The sequence below is a fragment of the Marmota flaviventris genome, chromosome 13, assembly GCF_047511675.1.
Source record: "Marmota flaviventris isolate mMarFla1 chromosome 13, mMarFla1.hap1, whole genome shotgun sequence".
Taxonomy (NCBI): Eukaryota; Metazoa; Chordata; class Mammalia; order Rodentia; family Sciuridae; genus Marmota; species Marmota flaviventris.
Window position 1 is genome coordinate 99,077,557 of NC_092510.1, and position 14,562 is coordinate 99,092,118.

The 14,562-nt window shown below is 63.0% G+C and overlaps 1 protein-coding gene across 1 annotated transcript in view; it reads left to right on the forward strand.

Moving 5' to 3' along the window:
* Positions 1-14,562, forward strand: part of Hmcn2 (hemicentin 2) — a 122,287-nt gene that overhangs the window by 35,957 nt on the left and 71,768 nt on the right. Inside the window, exons 16-22 of the mRNA XM_027945383.2 lie at positions 2,364-2,552; positions 3,098-3,193; positions 3,465-3,592; positions 4,923-5,067; positions 7,207-7,319; positions 7,415-7,574; positions 8,631-8,796. Coding sequence (XP_027801184.2) covers positions 2,364-2,552; positions 3,098-3,193; positions 3,465-3,592; positions 4,923-5,067; positions 7,207-7,319; positions 7,415-7,574; positions 8,631-8,796 — 997 coding nt within the window. The remainder of the gene's footprint in view (positions 1-2,363; positions 2,553-3,097; positions 3,194-3,464; positions 3,593-4,922; positions 5,068-7,206; positions 7,320-7,414; positions 7,575-8,630; positions 8,797-14,562) is intronic.

Below are 14,562 nucleotides of genomic sequence, written 5' to 3' on the forward strand. Positions count from 1 at the left end.
CCTGGGGCAGCCTCCCCGCCTCCTCCTCCCACCTTCCCTCCCTTCCCTCGGGCTCTGCCAGGCCCGAGGGAACAGTGCTGCCTTTTGCTGGTCAGGCCTCTGGGTCCCCAGGGCTGGCTGGTAGGAGTCGGGTGGGAGCCCGCCGCAGTGACCCGCAGCCCCCAGAACCTGTCACGGGCCTGGACTCGCCTTGCCTCCCTAAGGCCCTGCTGCTGCAGCAGGGCCCCACAGACGGGAGCGTAACCAGGGACACTGTGTCTCCTGGCTCTGGAGGCTTCGAGTGGCTTCGGGCCGGTTCTGCGGGGCCCGTCCTGGGGCAGCTGGCCGCCTGTTCACCGTGTCCTCACGTGGTCTTTCCTTGGTGCAGAGAGAGGAAACGAGGTCTCTGGGGTGTCTTCTTTTAAGGGTGCCGACCTCCTATGGGGTTCCCACCCTCATGGCCTCACCTAACCCTGATTCCTCCCAGAGGCCCCACCTCCAGGGCCATCACCCTGGGGGAGGAGCTCCAAAAGGTGAGCTTTGGGCCAGGTGTGGTGGCTCCCACCTGTGATCCCAGGAACTCAGGAGGCTGAGGCAGGAGGATGGCAACTCTGAGGCCAGTCTCAGCCATTTACCAAGACCCTGTCTCTAAATAAAAAACAAAAAAGATTCAGGGGTGCAGGTTCTGGGCTCGATCCCCAGTGCCCAAAACAACTTGGGGTTCAGCCCAGAGCAGATGAGGGTTAACTCACTCAGCCCAAGTTCTCGGTTCTGTGAATATCACAGAGAATTTTATGCAGGTGCATTAGCATGGGGAATCATGATCCAGAGCTCAGATATCCTTTGTATAAGTTTCCGTGTATGTGGAAACAGAAGACACGACTCTTCTTCCCGGGTATCCACAGGGCACCGCTGTTGCTCAGGTGACGTTCCTGTAGCCCAGCCTCATCTGCATGACAGGGCTCAGTGGGCTAGCGGGTGGGCTCCCACTTGAGCCCCGGGAAGTCCCTCCTGCTGCCGCGGTGGGAATGGGTGCAAGGGGGAGGGGGAGCCGCCAGGGGCTAAAGTGGAAGTGAACAGGACCAGGACGAGGCAGAAGGCGTCACTGCTAACAGGTGGACAGGGAGCAGGACTGGGACAGGCCGAGGACTGTCCAGGGGCAGCTCGACTTGGCCTCAGGGGCTCAGCGAGAGGTCTGGCTTGGTGGCGTGGCAAAGCCGCACCCAGGGCCAGGGCCCTGTAGAAACGGTGACCCAGGAGACGGGGCACGCCTGCCCAGGCCCCAGGGTGGGGGTGGGTCTGGCTGCGCCTCCTCCTCCTTCGGGAATTTCCCTGGTGTTTGGAGGTCCCGGGCACCTGCCTCGTCCCCGAGGGCAGAGGGGGATTCGATGGACGGGGAAGTGGAGACTTCCCTGGCGCTGGACTCAACGGCTAATGAAGGCAGGGACCTTCCTGGTGGGTGGGTCTAGGACCGCAGCAGGCAACGCCCCGGCCGCTGGGGAGGGCTGGACCTTGGGCTTGGACCAGCTCCCCACCTGTGAAGGACAGAAGGGACTGTGTCTCTTTTCTCCCTTCCTGGTTGATGGAAGGTGACGCTGCGGTGTTTGGTCCTGTGACTATCCATCGGGCCGTTTGCTCGTTGGCCTGGGCAGTGCTGCTGAGGCCTGTTGCCTGGTGCCCAGGGCCCCTCTCACCTCCAGTGTCCCACTTTGGACCCAGAGACGATGCCATGTTTTCTATAATAAATAGGTTTTGATTTTGTAGCATTTTACAAGTTCAGCAAATGGGGAGACACTTAGGGGAGGGTATAAGAGACCTCTGGTCCCCCGGAAGGCAGCTAGTTGGGGTGCCATAGAGCAGATAGGGCCATGGAAATGCCAGAGATGGACATGATTGCTGGCCTTGTCCTCCCCTGCACAGGACAGCCAGCTATGCACGCCGGGGGTGCGTGCAGGAGCCCCCCGAGGAGCCTCGTGGGCCCAGGCGGAGGCCGGGTAGAGAGGGGAGTCTGGGAGGCAGGAGGGCTCACACCAGCCCCTGCCTTGGCCACATCTCAGTCAGACTCGGCCACACACGTGTCCCTGTGGCTGGAGTGGGGCTTGGTGGTGTCCTTCTGGGGAGGAGCCCCAGTCAGGAGCAGGTATGTTGCTGTGGTAAAGCACGCCCGGTGGCCACCGTCCACAGGAGTCTGCCTCTGCCTTGTCCTGATAGCTCGCTAGAGGTGGGCCCCACCAGGCTCAGGCTGGCCACGGAGCCTGGACAGGAACCAGATTCCAGGTTCACAGGCGGCTAGAAGAGGGCGCACCAGCAAAGAGAGATGGTGGGTGACAATCCCTGGGGTCCCGGCCCACGGGACCCCCTGCAGACGCCCCACCTCCCTACAGATGCGCCTCGGGTGACAGAGCTACCTCAGGAAGTTACCGTGGAGCTGGGCAGGAGCGCCTTCCTGACGTGCCGGGCCACGGGCCGCCCACCCCCAACGGTCACCTGGCGTCGTGGAGATGGCCAGCCCCTGGGGCCCAGGAGGGGCAGCAAGAATGGCCAGTGGGATTCAGGAGTGCTGTTCTTTGAAAGTAAGAGATTAGGCTGGGTCAGGGTGGCCTGGGTGGCCGGGGACAGTACCTGACCCCATCACTGAGCCCAGAGAGCAGATGGAGTGACCCCCAGCTACGTCATTCCACTGCCCTGAACCTGGGCATGACATGGTAATGACAAAACCCACCTGCAGACCAGGCCTGCCTACGGGGTTGCCGTGTGGGTAACCGTATACAGGGATGGGCTCAGGCCCTGTGCGTGCTGAGCGCCGTGCAGGCCTGAGCTGTCCCCTTCGCCCCTCACGCTGCGGCTGTGGCTGAGCACCCGCACAGCCCCACTGGCCCTCGGTTTGCAGCGTCTCCCTGGCTGCTCCCCGCCACACCAGGCACAGGTGCCGAGTCACCCCATTCTACAGGCGAGCAGGCCAAGGCCCTCCCAAGGTCTAGCAAGGCCTTGTCCCTCTCCTCTCCGGCACGCTAGCCCTCCCCTGAACCTCTGCAGGGCCAGCTTGGTCAGGGGCTCTCTGGGTCCAGGGCTGGAGCCCTCGGGGGCCCTGGCAGTCAGGCCTCTTTCCTGACCTCAGGCGCGGCCCCTGAAGACCAGGCCCCATATGTGTGTGAAGCTCGGAACGTCTTTGGGAAGGTCCAGGCCGAGACGCGGCTCTCCGTCACTGGGCATGGTTCGCTGGTGGATCTGAGGGCTGTGGGAGGTGGGGGGCAGGCACTCCCTGGGGTCCCAGCCAGTCCCGGCCACCATGCCCTCCAGGACAGCTGTGCTCACAGCCAGGCTTCCAAGAGGAGCGGCTGTGCCCCTGCTTCCTGGGCAGTGTCCTGGGGGACCTTTGACCTTCCAGGAGCCCCATCCTGATGCTCTTACCAGTTCCCTGGGGAAGGGGCTGGGTCAGGGCCTCTGTCCCCGGTGACTGCCGACACCGTCTCCTCTCCCCACAGCCCCCCCACAGATCGCCAGCAGTGCCTCCACCGTCCGGGTCCTGGAGGGGCAGCCTGTGTCCTTGCCCTGCATCACCCTGGCCGGGAGGCCCCTCCCCGAGAGGCGCTGGCTCAAGGCGGGCCTGCCTGTGAGTGCTGGGCCCTTCGGGGGCCCCGGGGCAGTGGCACCGAGAGACAGAGGGGACTGTCACATCCGTGCTTCTGTCTCTGTCTTGAAAAGTCCTCTTCCCTTCTCCCTCTTTCCTGCCCCACTCCAGAGCCTCCCCGCCAGGTCCCCAGACTGGGATGTCCTTAGAAGCCCCTTGGGGAGTTTGCAAAGGTCCTGGTATTAGACCTCACTCTCAGCGATCACATCAGGACTCTGGGATAGGAACCCAACTGTTGTGAACCACAGTTGGTTTAGGAAAATAACTCCCCGGGTGTTTCCGGTGCACAGTGGGAGAGCAGCGTGTGCAGGGATCGTCCTCTATTAACTGTGAGCTTCTTGAGGCCAAGAATACGGCTAATTTGTCTCTCTGCCCCAGTGGCCATGGCCCCGTGGGCACCGGGTGGCATCCACCCATCCATCCATAGATACCTCTGAGTCCCCAGCAGGTGTGGCTTCTGTGCCGTGCAGTGGTGGTTGTCTTGGGTGGCCAGGGCGTGGCGTGGGGACCAGCCATGCATGGCTGAGGCCACGAGTAGAACCAGCAGGCACCCAGGAAGGCAGAGGACTTGGGTCTCCCCAGGGCCAGGTCGGGGAAGGAGCCAGGGGCAGAGCCTCCGTTTGCTCCGTGGGACACAGACTGGAATCGCCTGCTCAGCTGCCAGGCAAGGGGCAGAAGGCCTTGAGTCACCCAGCCTGGAAGGGCCTGGCACCTGGGTGGCCTTGGGCGTCCTTTGGAACACAAGTGTAAAGTGGGCATCTGGGCTCAGGACAGGGACAGGGGCAGCCAGAGTGGGTGCAGGTCTGCTGGAAAGGTCTACCGGGCTGTGACTGGATGCCTTTCAGAGGTGGCCCAGGCTGACACTAGACCAGCACCTCCACCTGCCCTGGTCTGATGGGTCAGCTGGGGGAACCGGGGCTGCCCCCTCTGCATGTCTGCGTGGCTCTGTCCTCTGCCCACCATCGGCCATCCCCTTTTCTGTGGCCGTGGAAAGGCTGTCCCTCCATGGCAGCCTGGCACCCTGGCCTTATCACTGAGGCTCTGCCCCACCCGCATTCCCCGCAGTGACCTCCCCGGTCCCAGCTTGGTCCAGGTGCCCAGCTGGCCAAGTGGGGGGTGGGCTCAGGCCCCCTAGGTCGCAGAGTGTGGGAGGTGCAGACTCCCTGGAGAGGTGGGGGCTGGGCATCATGGTGCCCCCTGCCAGCCTTCAACCTTCTCTGGACCCTGGCCTCTCGGTCCAGCCTGCGCCCTTCAGGCCTGAGGGTCTGCGCAGAGGGGGCCCTGGCCAAGCTGGTGCTCCCTCACCCCCCAGCTCCCCCCGGGCAGCCGGCACTCTGTCCGAGCGGACGGCAGCCTCCACCTTGACCGGGCACTGAGAGAGGACGCTGGCAGGTACAGCTGTGTGCTCACCAACCTGGCCGGCTCACAGCACCGCGACGTGGAGCTGCTCGTCCAGGGTGAGTCTGATATATCTGTCTTGTGTGTACCTCCCCTATCTTGTCAAGTACAGTATTTCAAACCCAAACCGCCATCACAGTCCTTCAGCATCCTGCCACCCACGTGTTTCCTGAGCGGTGTGGTGTCAATGTTTTTGTGTCAATAAATATTCAGAGGTGACGATTCAAAGCCCATGTGTCCCCAGTTGGACCCCCCCCCCACCCGTGTGTCCAGGTCTCACCTGTGTGAACACCTGAGACGTGACCAGTTCTTCCCTGAGGATTGACTCACTGATGTGGGTCAGGCCTCGGGCTGCGGCGATGGCACCTTTTAGAGCTTTAGTGTTTCCATGGCGCCTGCTACTGCCTGTCACCCAATCAGGCGCCACTGCTTTTGTTTGTTTGGTACCAGGGATTGAACTCGGGGGCACTCGGCCACTGAGCCACATCTCAGCCCTATTTTGTATTTTATTTAGGGACAGGGTCTCGCTGAGTTGCTTAGTGCCTTTTTTTTTTTTTTTTAATTTTCACCTTTTAGTTACACGTGGACACATGTTTGTTTTGTTTTGTTTATTTGCATGTGGAGCTGAGGGTGGAACCCAGGGCCTCACACGTGCTAGGCAAACGCTCTGCCCCTGAGCCACAGCCCAGCCCCTGCCTCCCTTCTTCTTGACGTAAGAGGGGGCTGGGTTGGCTACACTTTGTCATTTACCAAGTGTATCAACTCTTCATTTCATTTATTTCACTGAGCCCTGGAGGGATGAGAGGGAGGAGGTGCTGTCCCCAGGGCAGAGGGGAGAGCCACAGTTCGGAAGGGGCTGGTCCTGGGTGTCCGTCCAGTTCACATCTCCCCCAGAGCTGGCCACGTGGCACGAGCCACGCATGTTTCCACCCGCACGGCCCAGCACGCCCGTGGGCTGGCGGGAAGGGGTTCCGTCTCTCCATGAGACCTGCTTCCATTCCACAAGGCCTTATGGACTGGCGGGCTCTGGCGCCTGGGGAATCTGGAAGGCCATGTCCCCTCAGAGGAGCTTCGAGCAAGCTTCGGACCTGGCTCCGGCTTTCCCTCCACACCTTCCACGCGGCCACCTCCCCTGCCCTCCCTAGAGACCATTAGGACCGTTGTCTCTCGAGCTTGTAGACTTTCTGATGTCCAGAATGGATCTTGCTCCTGGGTTTAAATTCACTTGGTTCTGGGGACACCGCTTTCCGCCACTTCCCATCTGTCCATCCCCAAAGGAATGGACCGGGCGTTGGGGTTAATTTCGTGTTTTGCTGACCAGGGACGATGGGCCTGAAGATCAGTGGTTTATCCAAAGTCCCAGAGCAGGGGAGTGTCACAGCTGCCTGGGGGTGAATTTGACGATGGCCAGGCCACCGTGGCTGCAGACGTCCGACTTTTCATTCTCCTGTTGAACTTTTAAAAAATTGTAAAATACGCCTTGCACAAAACCTTCCATTTTAGCTGATTTTAGGTGTTCAATTCGGTGACATTAAGCACAGTGACATGTTCTGCAGCCTGCCGCACCCTCCCCTTAGGACCTTCTCATCTTCCTGAACTGACCGCCCCCTGCACCCTGGGCCGCCCCCAGCCCTTCTTCTCCCTGAGTCTGCGCAGCCTGGGCTCCAGCCGCATCGCAGGCGCGGACCCTGGCACCCGGCTCTCTGCCAGCACAGTGTCCCAGCGCTGTTCTGAGGATGGGAAGTCCCGCAGGTTTAGAGCAGTTTTATAGAAAGATGGAGCACAGGATGGAGCCTCCCCACTCCCCTGCCCCTCACGCACGGCCGCCCGTCCTGACGTCCCCAGGGTGGCCCTTGTTACTACTGAAGAAGCCACACACATACCCCCCTCCCCGCCAGGGGCCCGCGCCACCAGAGCACAAGGACATGTTGCTCCTGTGGGGTCCCACAGAGAAGTGTCAAGTCCCATCCCCGGCCACCACCCCTCTTTCTGTCGTCTGTGGAGCCCTGCCTGTTCCAGAACCCCAGGGCAGAGGTGGTCTCTGGCCCTGGTTGAGGCTGGAGGAGGTGCCCTTACGCCATGCGCCGTGTCTTGCTTAACTGCTCGTCACTGACGACGTCCGGGCTACTGCCACCTCTTGGCTCTTGGGCAGATGCTGCTGTGAGCGTGGGTTGGTGAAATTGGTTTGTTTGTTTAAGTGCCACCTAGGATCCGTCCCTCTGCCACCCACCACGTCACCAACGAAGGGGTCCCGGCTTCCCTCCCCTGCCTCGCCTCTGGAGTCCCCACCCCCACCGTCTCCTGGACCAAGGTAGGGGCCTCTCCCTGTGAGGGCGCTGGGGGCCGGCCACACCTGCTGGAGAGCGGGGTGTGGGCCCTGCTGACGTCCCTGTCGCTCCGCACTAGGAAGCCCGTGCCCTGAGCTCCGGGGATCCCCGCTACAACGTGAGCAAGGATGGCACCCTGGTCATCACCCAGCCGTCCCCTCAGGATGCAGGGGCCTACGTGTGCACTGCCACCAATGCCGTGGGCTTCTCCAGCCAGGAGATGCGCCTCTCTGTCAACAGTGAGGATGGCGGCCCCGGTGGGAGGGCTCAGTGGGCGTGGGCGTCATGGGGGACAGTGGTTCACTCAGCCTGTGGTGACCGAGTGGGGAGCTGTCACCGTCAGAGGCTCAGGAAAGACACAGGTCTCTGCCCCGACCTTGTGCTGGCAGCCCCCTGGCCCGCCTCTGTCCTCTCCTCTCTGCCTCAGACCCTGCCATCCCTCTCCTTTCTGCCGCGGTCCACCCTGCCCCTGGGCCTTTGCACGGGCAGCTCCTTCTGGCTGAATGCCCTTTCCCATCTTTGCTATCGCATCCTTTTAGGGACAATATTTTATCCTGGAAAAAAAAAAAACAACAACTCCTAAATGGAGTGGGCAGTTTGCTCTCTAACAACGCAGGGGCTGACAGGAGGAGGCCAGGGGGTCTCCGCGTCCACCTGTCTGCTTCTTGCAGCACATCTGCCTACTTCAGTGTGAGCGCTGGACTAGGAATGGGCACAGGGATGGAGGGGCACTGTGTAGTCTGCTGCCAAGGGACCGTCAGCAGAACCCAGGGAGGCCACGTGTGCCGTCTCAGAGGTCCCCGACGGGGCTGCAGAAGCCAGGGGGAGAGTCTGCGTCCCCTGGTCATTGATCCCCGGAATCATCGCGTGACCAGTGGGGAGGTGGAGAGACCGGGGGAGGGACCCTGCAGGGATGTCCCGGGGCAGGGGTGGCAGGACGGAGAGGAGCCAGAGGAGGCCTGGACCTTGGGCAGGAGGGACCAGGCCAGGTTGCCAACCAGGAGGAGCTTCCAGAGGGCGGAGGAGGGGAGGGCTGAGCCAGGCCCTCGGCCCGAGACCCCAGACCCGACTCTAACAAGCCTCGTCCACTTCTGTACCTCTGCCTCCAGGGGAGCCATCCCTCTCCTGGGGACAGCACTCTCCTGGGGACACCTCTCCTCGGGGATATACCTCTCCTGGGGACAGCACTCTCCTGGGGGACATCTATCTCCTGGGGACACCCCTCTCCTGGGGACACCCCTCCCTGGGGGCCATCCTGCTGTCCTGCTCAAGGCTCTGCTGGTGTCCCCCAACAGCCAAGCCCAAGATCAAGGTGAATGGGTCCCGTGATGCAGATGTGCCTCTGAGAGTCACAGCAAAGGCCGGCGAAGAGGTGACCCTGGACTGTGAGGCCCAGGGCTCCCCACCCCCACTGGTCACCTGGACAAAGGACTCCCGCCCTCTGCTGTCCGCCTCCGACAGGTACCCGATCCTCCTGGTCTTGGGTCAGGAGGGGTGGAACCTGGGGTTGGAGGGAAACTGGCGCCAGGGTGGCCGGTGGCCCGGCAGGTGTGAGAGCCCTGGACACTGCAGGTGTGCTCTGCAGAAGCACTTAGACTGCGCCCATGGTCCCCGAGCCTCTGAGGGGCCAGGCAACCATGGTGAGCCACCCTGAAAGAACATGCCTCGACGTGGTCACTGGCCATGTGGACGGCACTTCCCACCCTGCCCGGCAGCCCCCGCGGCCCCCAGCAGCTGAACTGTTCTAGACACTGAGGGCCACCAGGGTGGGGGAGCTGCTCAGGGTCGCCCAGCTAAGCAAGAGCAAAGCTGGCTCGCACAGCGTGTCCTGACCACGGCTCATGCCATCTCCTAGGTGTCCCGGGGGTTGGCTGTGACTCCGGTGCTGCTTGGGGGTCCTGGGAGGCGCAGTGAGGGAAGGGCCGGGCTTGGGGTCCAGCGCAGCCCAGCTGTGTGGAGTGTGGAGGCTGTTGGCTCCCGCTAGTAAGTGGCCCCCAGAGTCCTGGAGCCTTGGAGCTGGCAGTGGGAGAGGGGCTGTGGCGCAGGCAGGTGACGTCGGCCCTGGCAAGGTCTTTGAGCTGTCCCAGACGGAGGGCCCTGCGGTGGCCTCACGTCCTCCCTCCCACGTATGTCTGCATCTCGGGACACGTGTTGGGTGAGCGCTGCCAAACCTACAGCGTGTCCCCCTCGGCACAGCCGGGGCCAGGGAAGGGACCTGGGCTGTGGCTGAGGTGGGCCGCTGCGGCTCCCCGGCCTGGGCTGGGGGCCTCCCGGGAGCCTGCGCGTCCCCGAGAGTGTCTGGCCCCTGCCCCTGGCTGGGCGCTGGCCAGTGGCCGGCAGTGCTTGTTGGTTCATGGCTTTTCTGTTTCCGCGTGTTCGCTCCTCTCTGCCCGGTGCCGTGACAGCCACCGGGAGCCGTGACCTTGGCTTCGCAGCCGCGGCCCCGTCAGCCCCTCACCTCCTCTGTGGCTCGTGGCACGGTTGCTCTGAGGTCTCTGGCCAGCCGGGAGCTTGTCTAAAGGGCAGGACACGCCCGGGGCGCAGGAGGGAGAGGCGCAGGCGCTGGCCTTGGGGACGGCTGTGGCCCCTCGGGCTGCCTGGGACTGCAGGGACTGCAGAGGGTCCTGCGCTTCCTCCTCCTGCCCTGGGAGGTGACGACGGTGGTGCCCAGCATGTGGCAGCTGGGCACTGTCCCTCCTGTTCCTGCCCCAGCTGCTGCTGGCCGTGAACCAAGGCCGTTCGTTGGTAGCTTTCAGGGAACCGTCATCTTACTGTCCCCTTTAATTCTCACCCACTGTGGGACAGGACGGCGTCATCAGGAAATCAACCACGCGGTACATCCACCCACGGGTTCCACTCCCAACTGTGTGGTAGCCACCGCCCGGAGGCCATTTCCACCACCCTCCAGAGCGGTCATGCCCACAGCCAGCCCCGCCCCCTGGCCACTGCCCATCTTGCTGATCTTCTTTCTGTCTTTGGATTGACATTCTGGACGTTTCTCATCACTGGTTTCTTTTCCATCTTCCCGTCCTCTGGGTTCTTCCTGGTCTGACTCTGGAATTAGATGTGGTCTTCTCCTTTGCCCAGCACAATGCCCTCGAAGTTCATGGGCATAGCATGGGTCAGATCACTGCCCACTTTTCATGGCTGAATAGTATTCCACTGACCATCTTTTGTTCACTCACCATGTGATGGACATGGGGGTTGTGTCCTACCTCTGCCGATTATGAGCGGCCTCTGCCACCTCCTGGGCAGGCTGGGCTCCTCGTGGTTCTTTGGTCCCCCCACCCCGTCACCACCCAGCTCCCCTTAGCACCAGGGAGCTCCAGCCGTGGAGGGGACTGTGGGACCTCGTGGACTCGCCATGCAGTGGAGGGGAGGGGCCTTGCGGTCTGTGCGGCCCTTGTCCTCCCTTCTCTCCATGCACTCCCGACCTCCTCCTCCTCCTGGGAGCCCCAAGGCTGGGCCTCCAGGTCTCCAGGCCTCCATTCTGAAGGCTGAGGACTCATTTCCGGGAGCCCTAGGGTCCATCTGCTGAAGGACCCACCCTCCTCCCTCGAGAGGTGCCCTCTCCAGGCTCCCTGGGGACCCCGCCTGCCCCTCCACTGGGCCTTGGGCTCCTCCGCCTGGTGAGCTGCCCCGTCCTGGGCTCTGCTGGCCCGAGGCCCCGGTCCTGGTGCAGTGAGGAGCCCGGTGGCTCTAGGACCGACCATGCGGGCAGGGACGAGAGCCAACGTGCTGGGCCCCCGAGGCCACCTCCTTCCCCGTGGCCGGGGCCGTCCCCTCTGCCAGCTGGCGTGGGTGGGTGGTGGCGGCCGGCCCGGCCCCGGCTGGCTGGTTGCGAGGCCGCTCTGTCGGGGCCGGTCGTCACGGCCAGCGCTCAGGGTCACAAACGGCTGCTGGAACAGCTTCACCCAGAGCCTCCCCTCGGCCCCGGGCCGTCCCTTGGACCATCCTGACAGCACACGGCTGAGTCCAGGGGGGATGGCCCCTGGGCGCTTCTCGTCCCACGGGTCTAGGTCCACGGTGTCCCCTGAGCAACGCCCAGGACTGTGCTGAGACCGACAGAGCCCGGGGCCGGGGCCCCTCCGGGCATCCCGCAGCTTGCTCGAGGGCTGGGCCCGCCCTGGCCCCTCCCTGGGCCTCGGTCTTCCCGTCGGAGACCCGAGAGCTCGTGGGTGGGCAGTGGTGGCCAGAGAACACCCTGGGCCAGCTCCGGGTGCCGGGTGGGGCGTGTCGCTAGGCGACTGTGTTTGTTTGTGGTTCTGATGTGGAGCCGGGACAGCTGTGAGCTCTCGGGGCAGCGGGCCAGGGTCCCACACGGGGCCAGGCCCGAGTCCGGGAAGGGGAGGGCGTGGAGTGGGCTGCCCGGGCTCCTTGTTGCTGCGGGTTTCCCACGGCCGTACCCCCCGTCCTGGCCCACCCCCGAGGGGATCCAGGAAGCACGCCCACCTGTCCTTCTCCTGGATGGCCACTGCCCGCTCAGCAGGGACATGAAGTGAGGATGCAGCTGGGGTCCTGGTGGTCCAGGAGAAAACCTGCTTGCTCCCCACAAGCCAACAGCCAGGCGTGGACCGCCCAGGGGCCTGTGTGGGTCTGCCATGCTGGCGGCTGGCTGGCGGCTGGCTGGCGGCTCTGAAGTCTTATTAACCTACTGTGGCCCGCGGCTGTCTTTCTGGGGACATTTAAGTTCTCGTAACACCAGGGCCAACCTTTGTGTTTTGGGGGGGTGGGCACTGGAGGTTGAACCCAGGGACACTTGACCACTGAGCCCCATCCCCAGCCCTATTCTGTATTTTATTTGGGGACAGGGTCTCACTGAGTTGCTTAGGGCCTCAGTTTGCTGAGGCTGGCTATGAACTCGCCATCCTCCTGCCTCAGCCTCCCGAGCCGCTGGACTGCAGGCGTGGCCACTGTGCCTGGCAGATTGCTATGGTGGGTAGGCACACAGTGGCAGGGCCGGGGGGGGGGCCGTGTCCGACCAGCCAAGTGTTGTGGATGCAGAGTGGCGTCCCCAGGCCTCGTCCCCAGGCCTCAGCCTTCTCTTCAGAGGGGCTGAGGGTGTGGACTCCCCGCCTCGCAGGTCTGGCTGTTGGGCATTCCGAGTGAGGAAGTGCTCAGGAGGCGCTTGGCCGCGCAGGGGTGACACCCACGTCCCCGCAGCCCCTGCCCCGAGGCCCCTCCTCCTTCCAACTCCCCGCCCAACTTCCCTGCAGGGCGAGCTGGGGGGACCAGGGCGAGCTGGGGTGCCCCAGGCCCGCAGCATCCCGTCCACCCAGCCCTGGACAGAGGCAACGCTTCGCTTTCTCTGAGTCTCAGAGCTTGAGCAGGGGTCCGGGCAGGGGTGAAAAGGCAGCAGGTGGTGTCCCCCTGGAGCCCCCAGCAGCCAGGTCCCATGTTGTCACAGATCGGTGCTGAGGGCTGTGACATCTGGGAGCTCAGGCAGCCTGGGGGCCGTGGGACAGCCCTGGCCGCCTGGGGCATCACAGCGGCCTTCCTGGAGGAGGTGGTGTCTAGGTGTGGAAAGATGGGCAGGGTCCAGGGGGGGCCCAGGCTGAAAGAACAGGGGCCAGGAGAGCAGGGGGCCTGCTGCGGGGAGGACAGCTGAGGCCCAGCGAGGGACGGGGTGCCGGGGAGGTGGGATGCAGCTGTCCCGGGGCTGTCCGGAGCCGCAGAAGGGTTTAACGCAGGACAGTGACGTGGGCACTGGGCCCTTCTCCTCTCAGGACAGCCCACCATCTGTGAGTGGAGTGGACCCCGTCTCCGTTTCTCGTGGTGATAGAGCAGGCAGCATTTCTAGACGATGCCCCGGGCGGTGCTCATGAACGGGGGAGGTGATGCTTTCACTGCCGAGACTCTCTTCTCGTTCAGAAGTTTCTCTGATGCTTTTGCCCAGAAGGTCCTTCTTCCTGTCCTTCAGGGAGGGAGGGAGCCGGGAGTTCTGTGGCCCCTATGGCTGGCCGCCCTTGGAGGCAGCCTCTTCTCCAGTGTGAACAGACTGGGTTCAGAGACGCTGACTGTCCTGCCTGAGGCTGCACAGCACTTTGTCTACAGCACCATGGGACACCATGGGACCTTGGGTCCACTTGCAGCCCAGACCTCTTTCCCTGTCCCACGCTGTCCCTGTTGCCAGCCGCAGTGTTGTAGGGAGTCTGGGAACCTCAACCCTGGCCCAGTGTCATTGAGTGTGTGTGTTTCAGCCTGGAGCTGACCATCCCTTGCTTGGGGGGTGCTGATACGTCCACCTTGTCCACCTTAAGGAGCCTGGGGAAGAGGAAGGCCAAGCTGGGGGCGGATCCGAAAAGGAAGTGCCCCCAGGCCTTGCTGGGGACAAGTGCCTTGTGCCTGGCCCCTCCTCCTCCCTGCTCAGCGCTGCCCAGCTGAGAGCAAGCTGGGACGCCCGGGTCAGGCTGGCAGCAGGGCCGTCTGTGGGCACGTAACTGTCCCCGACACCATGGGCTGTGTGCACCATGTCACTCTGCGCCTGCCACCACCTGTGATCCAGGTGAAGGGTGGAGTCCTTGGCCCAGGGTCCCCTGTGAGGCCAGCACGGGTGGTTCCCAAGGTGCCCACTGGCTGCTTGAGCCCCGCCCCTTCTGCTTGGCCACACCCTGAGGGGCGGGGCAGGGGCGGGGCCACACTCTGAGGGGCGGGGCAGGGGCACTTCTTCACTGTCCTCAGATGTGCTCCCAGGGGCAGCCAGGGCATGGCTGAAACTCCAGCCCCACTGGACTCAGGCTTCCGAGTCTGCCCAGGAGGGTCTGGTGAGGACCCCCGTCCTGTAAGGCATGAGTGACCAACTCCCCAGCTGGCTCCTGTGAGAGCTGAGGGGCAGGAGCCTGTGGCCAGGAGTCCTGCTCCCATACAGATGACACACACAGTATGCAGGCAGCCCTGTTGGTGAAAGGAAGGGCCAAGAAAATGAGGGAGGGGGGGAGGAGCTGGCTATCTAAAGGTCTACGCCAACCACAGCAAATTAATACATTCTGGTATGAACAAGCAAGGAATATTATACAGCAGTGGAAAGGGATGGGTTTGATCTACACGCTGTAGACAGTGCCACTTATATAAGTTGTAAACATGCAGAACAGCAGTGTGCGTTATTTGCGGGTGAGCGGTCATCACCAGGACAGCAGCTGGCCTTTGCTGTTCCAGGTGCTGTGCTGTGAATTAGGCCATTCGGTTCTTTCCGCAGTCCTAGGATTACATGACTGTGGGCTCTGTTAT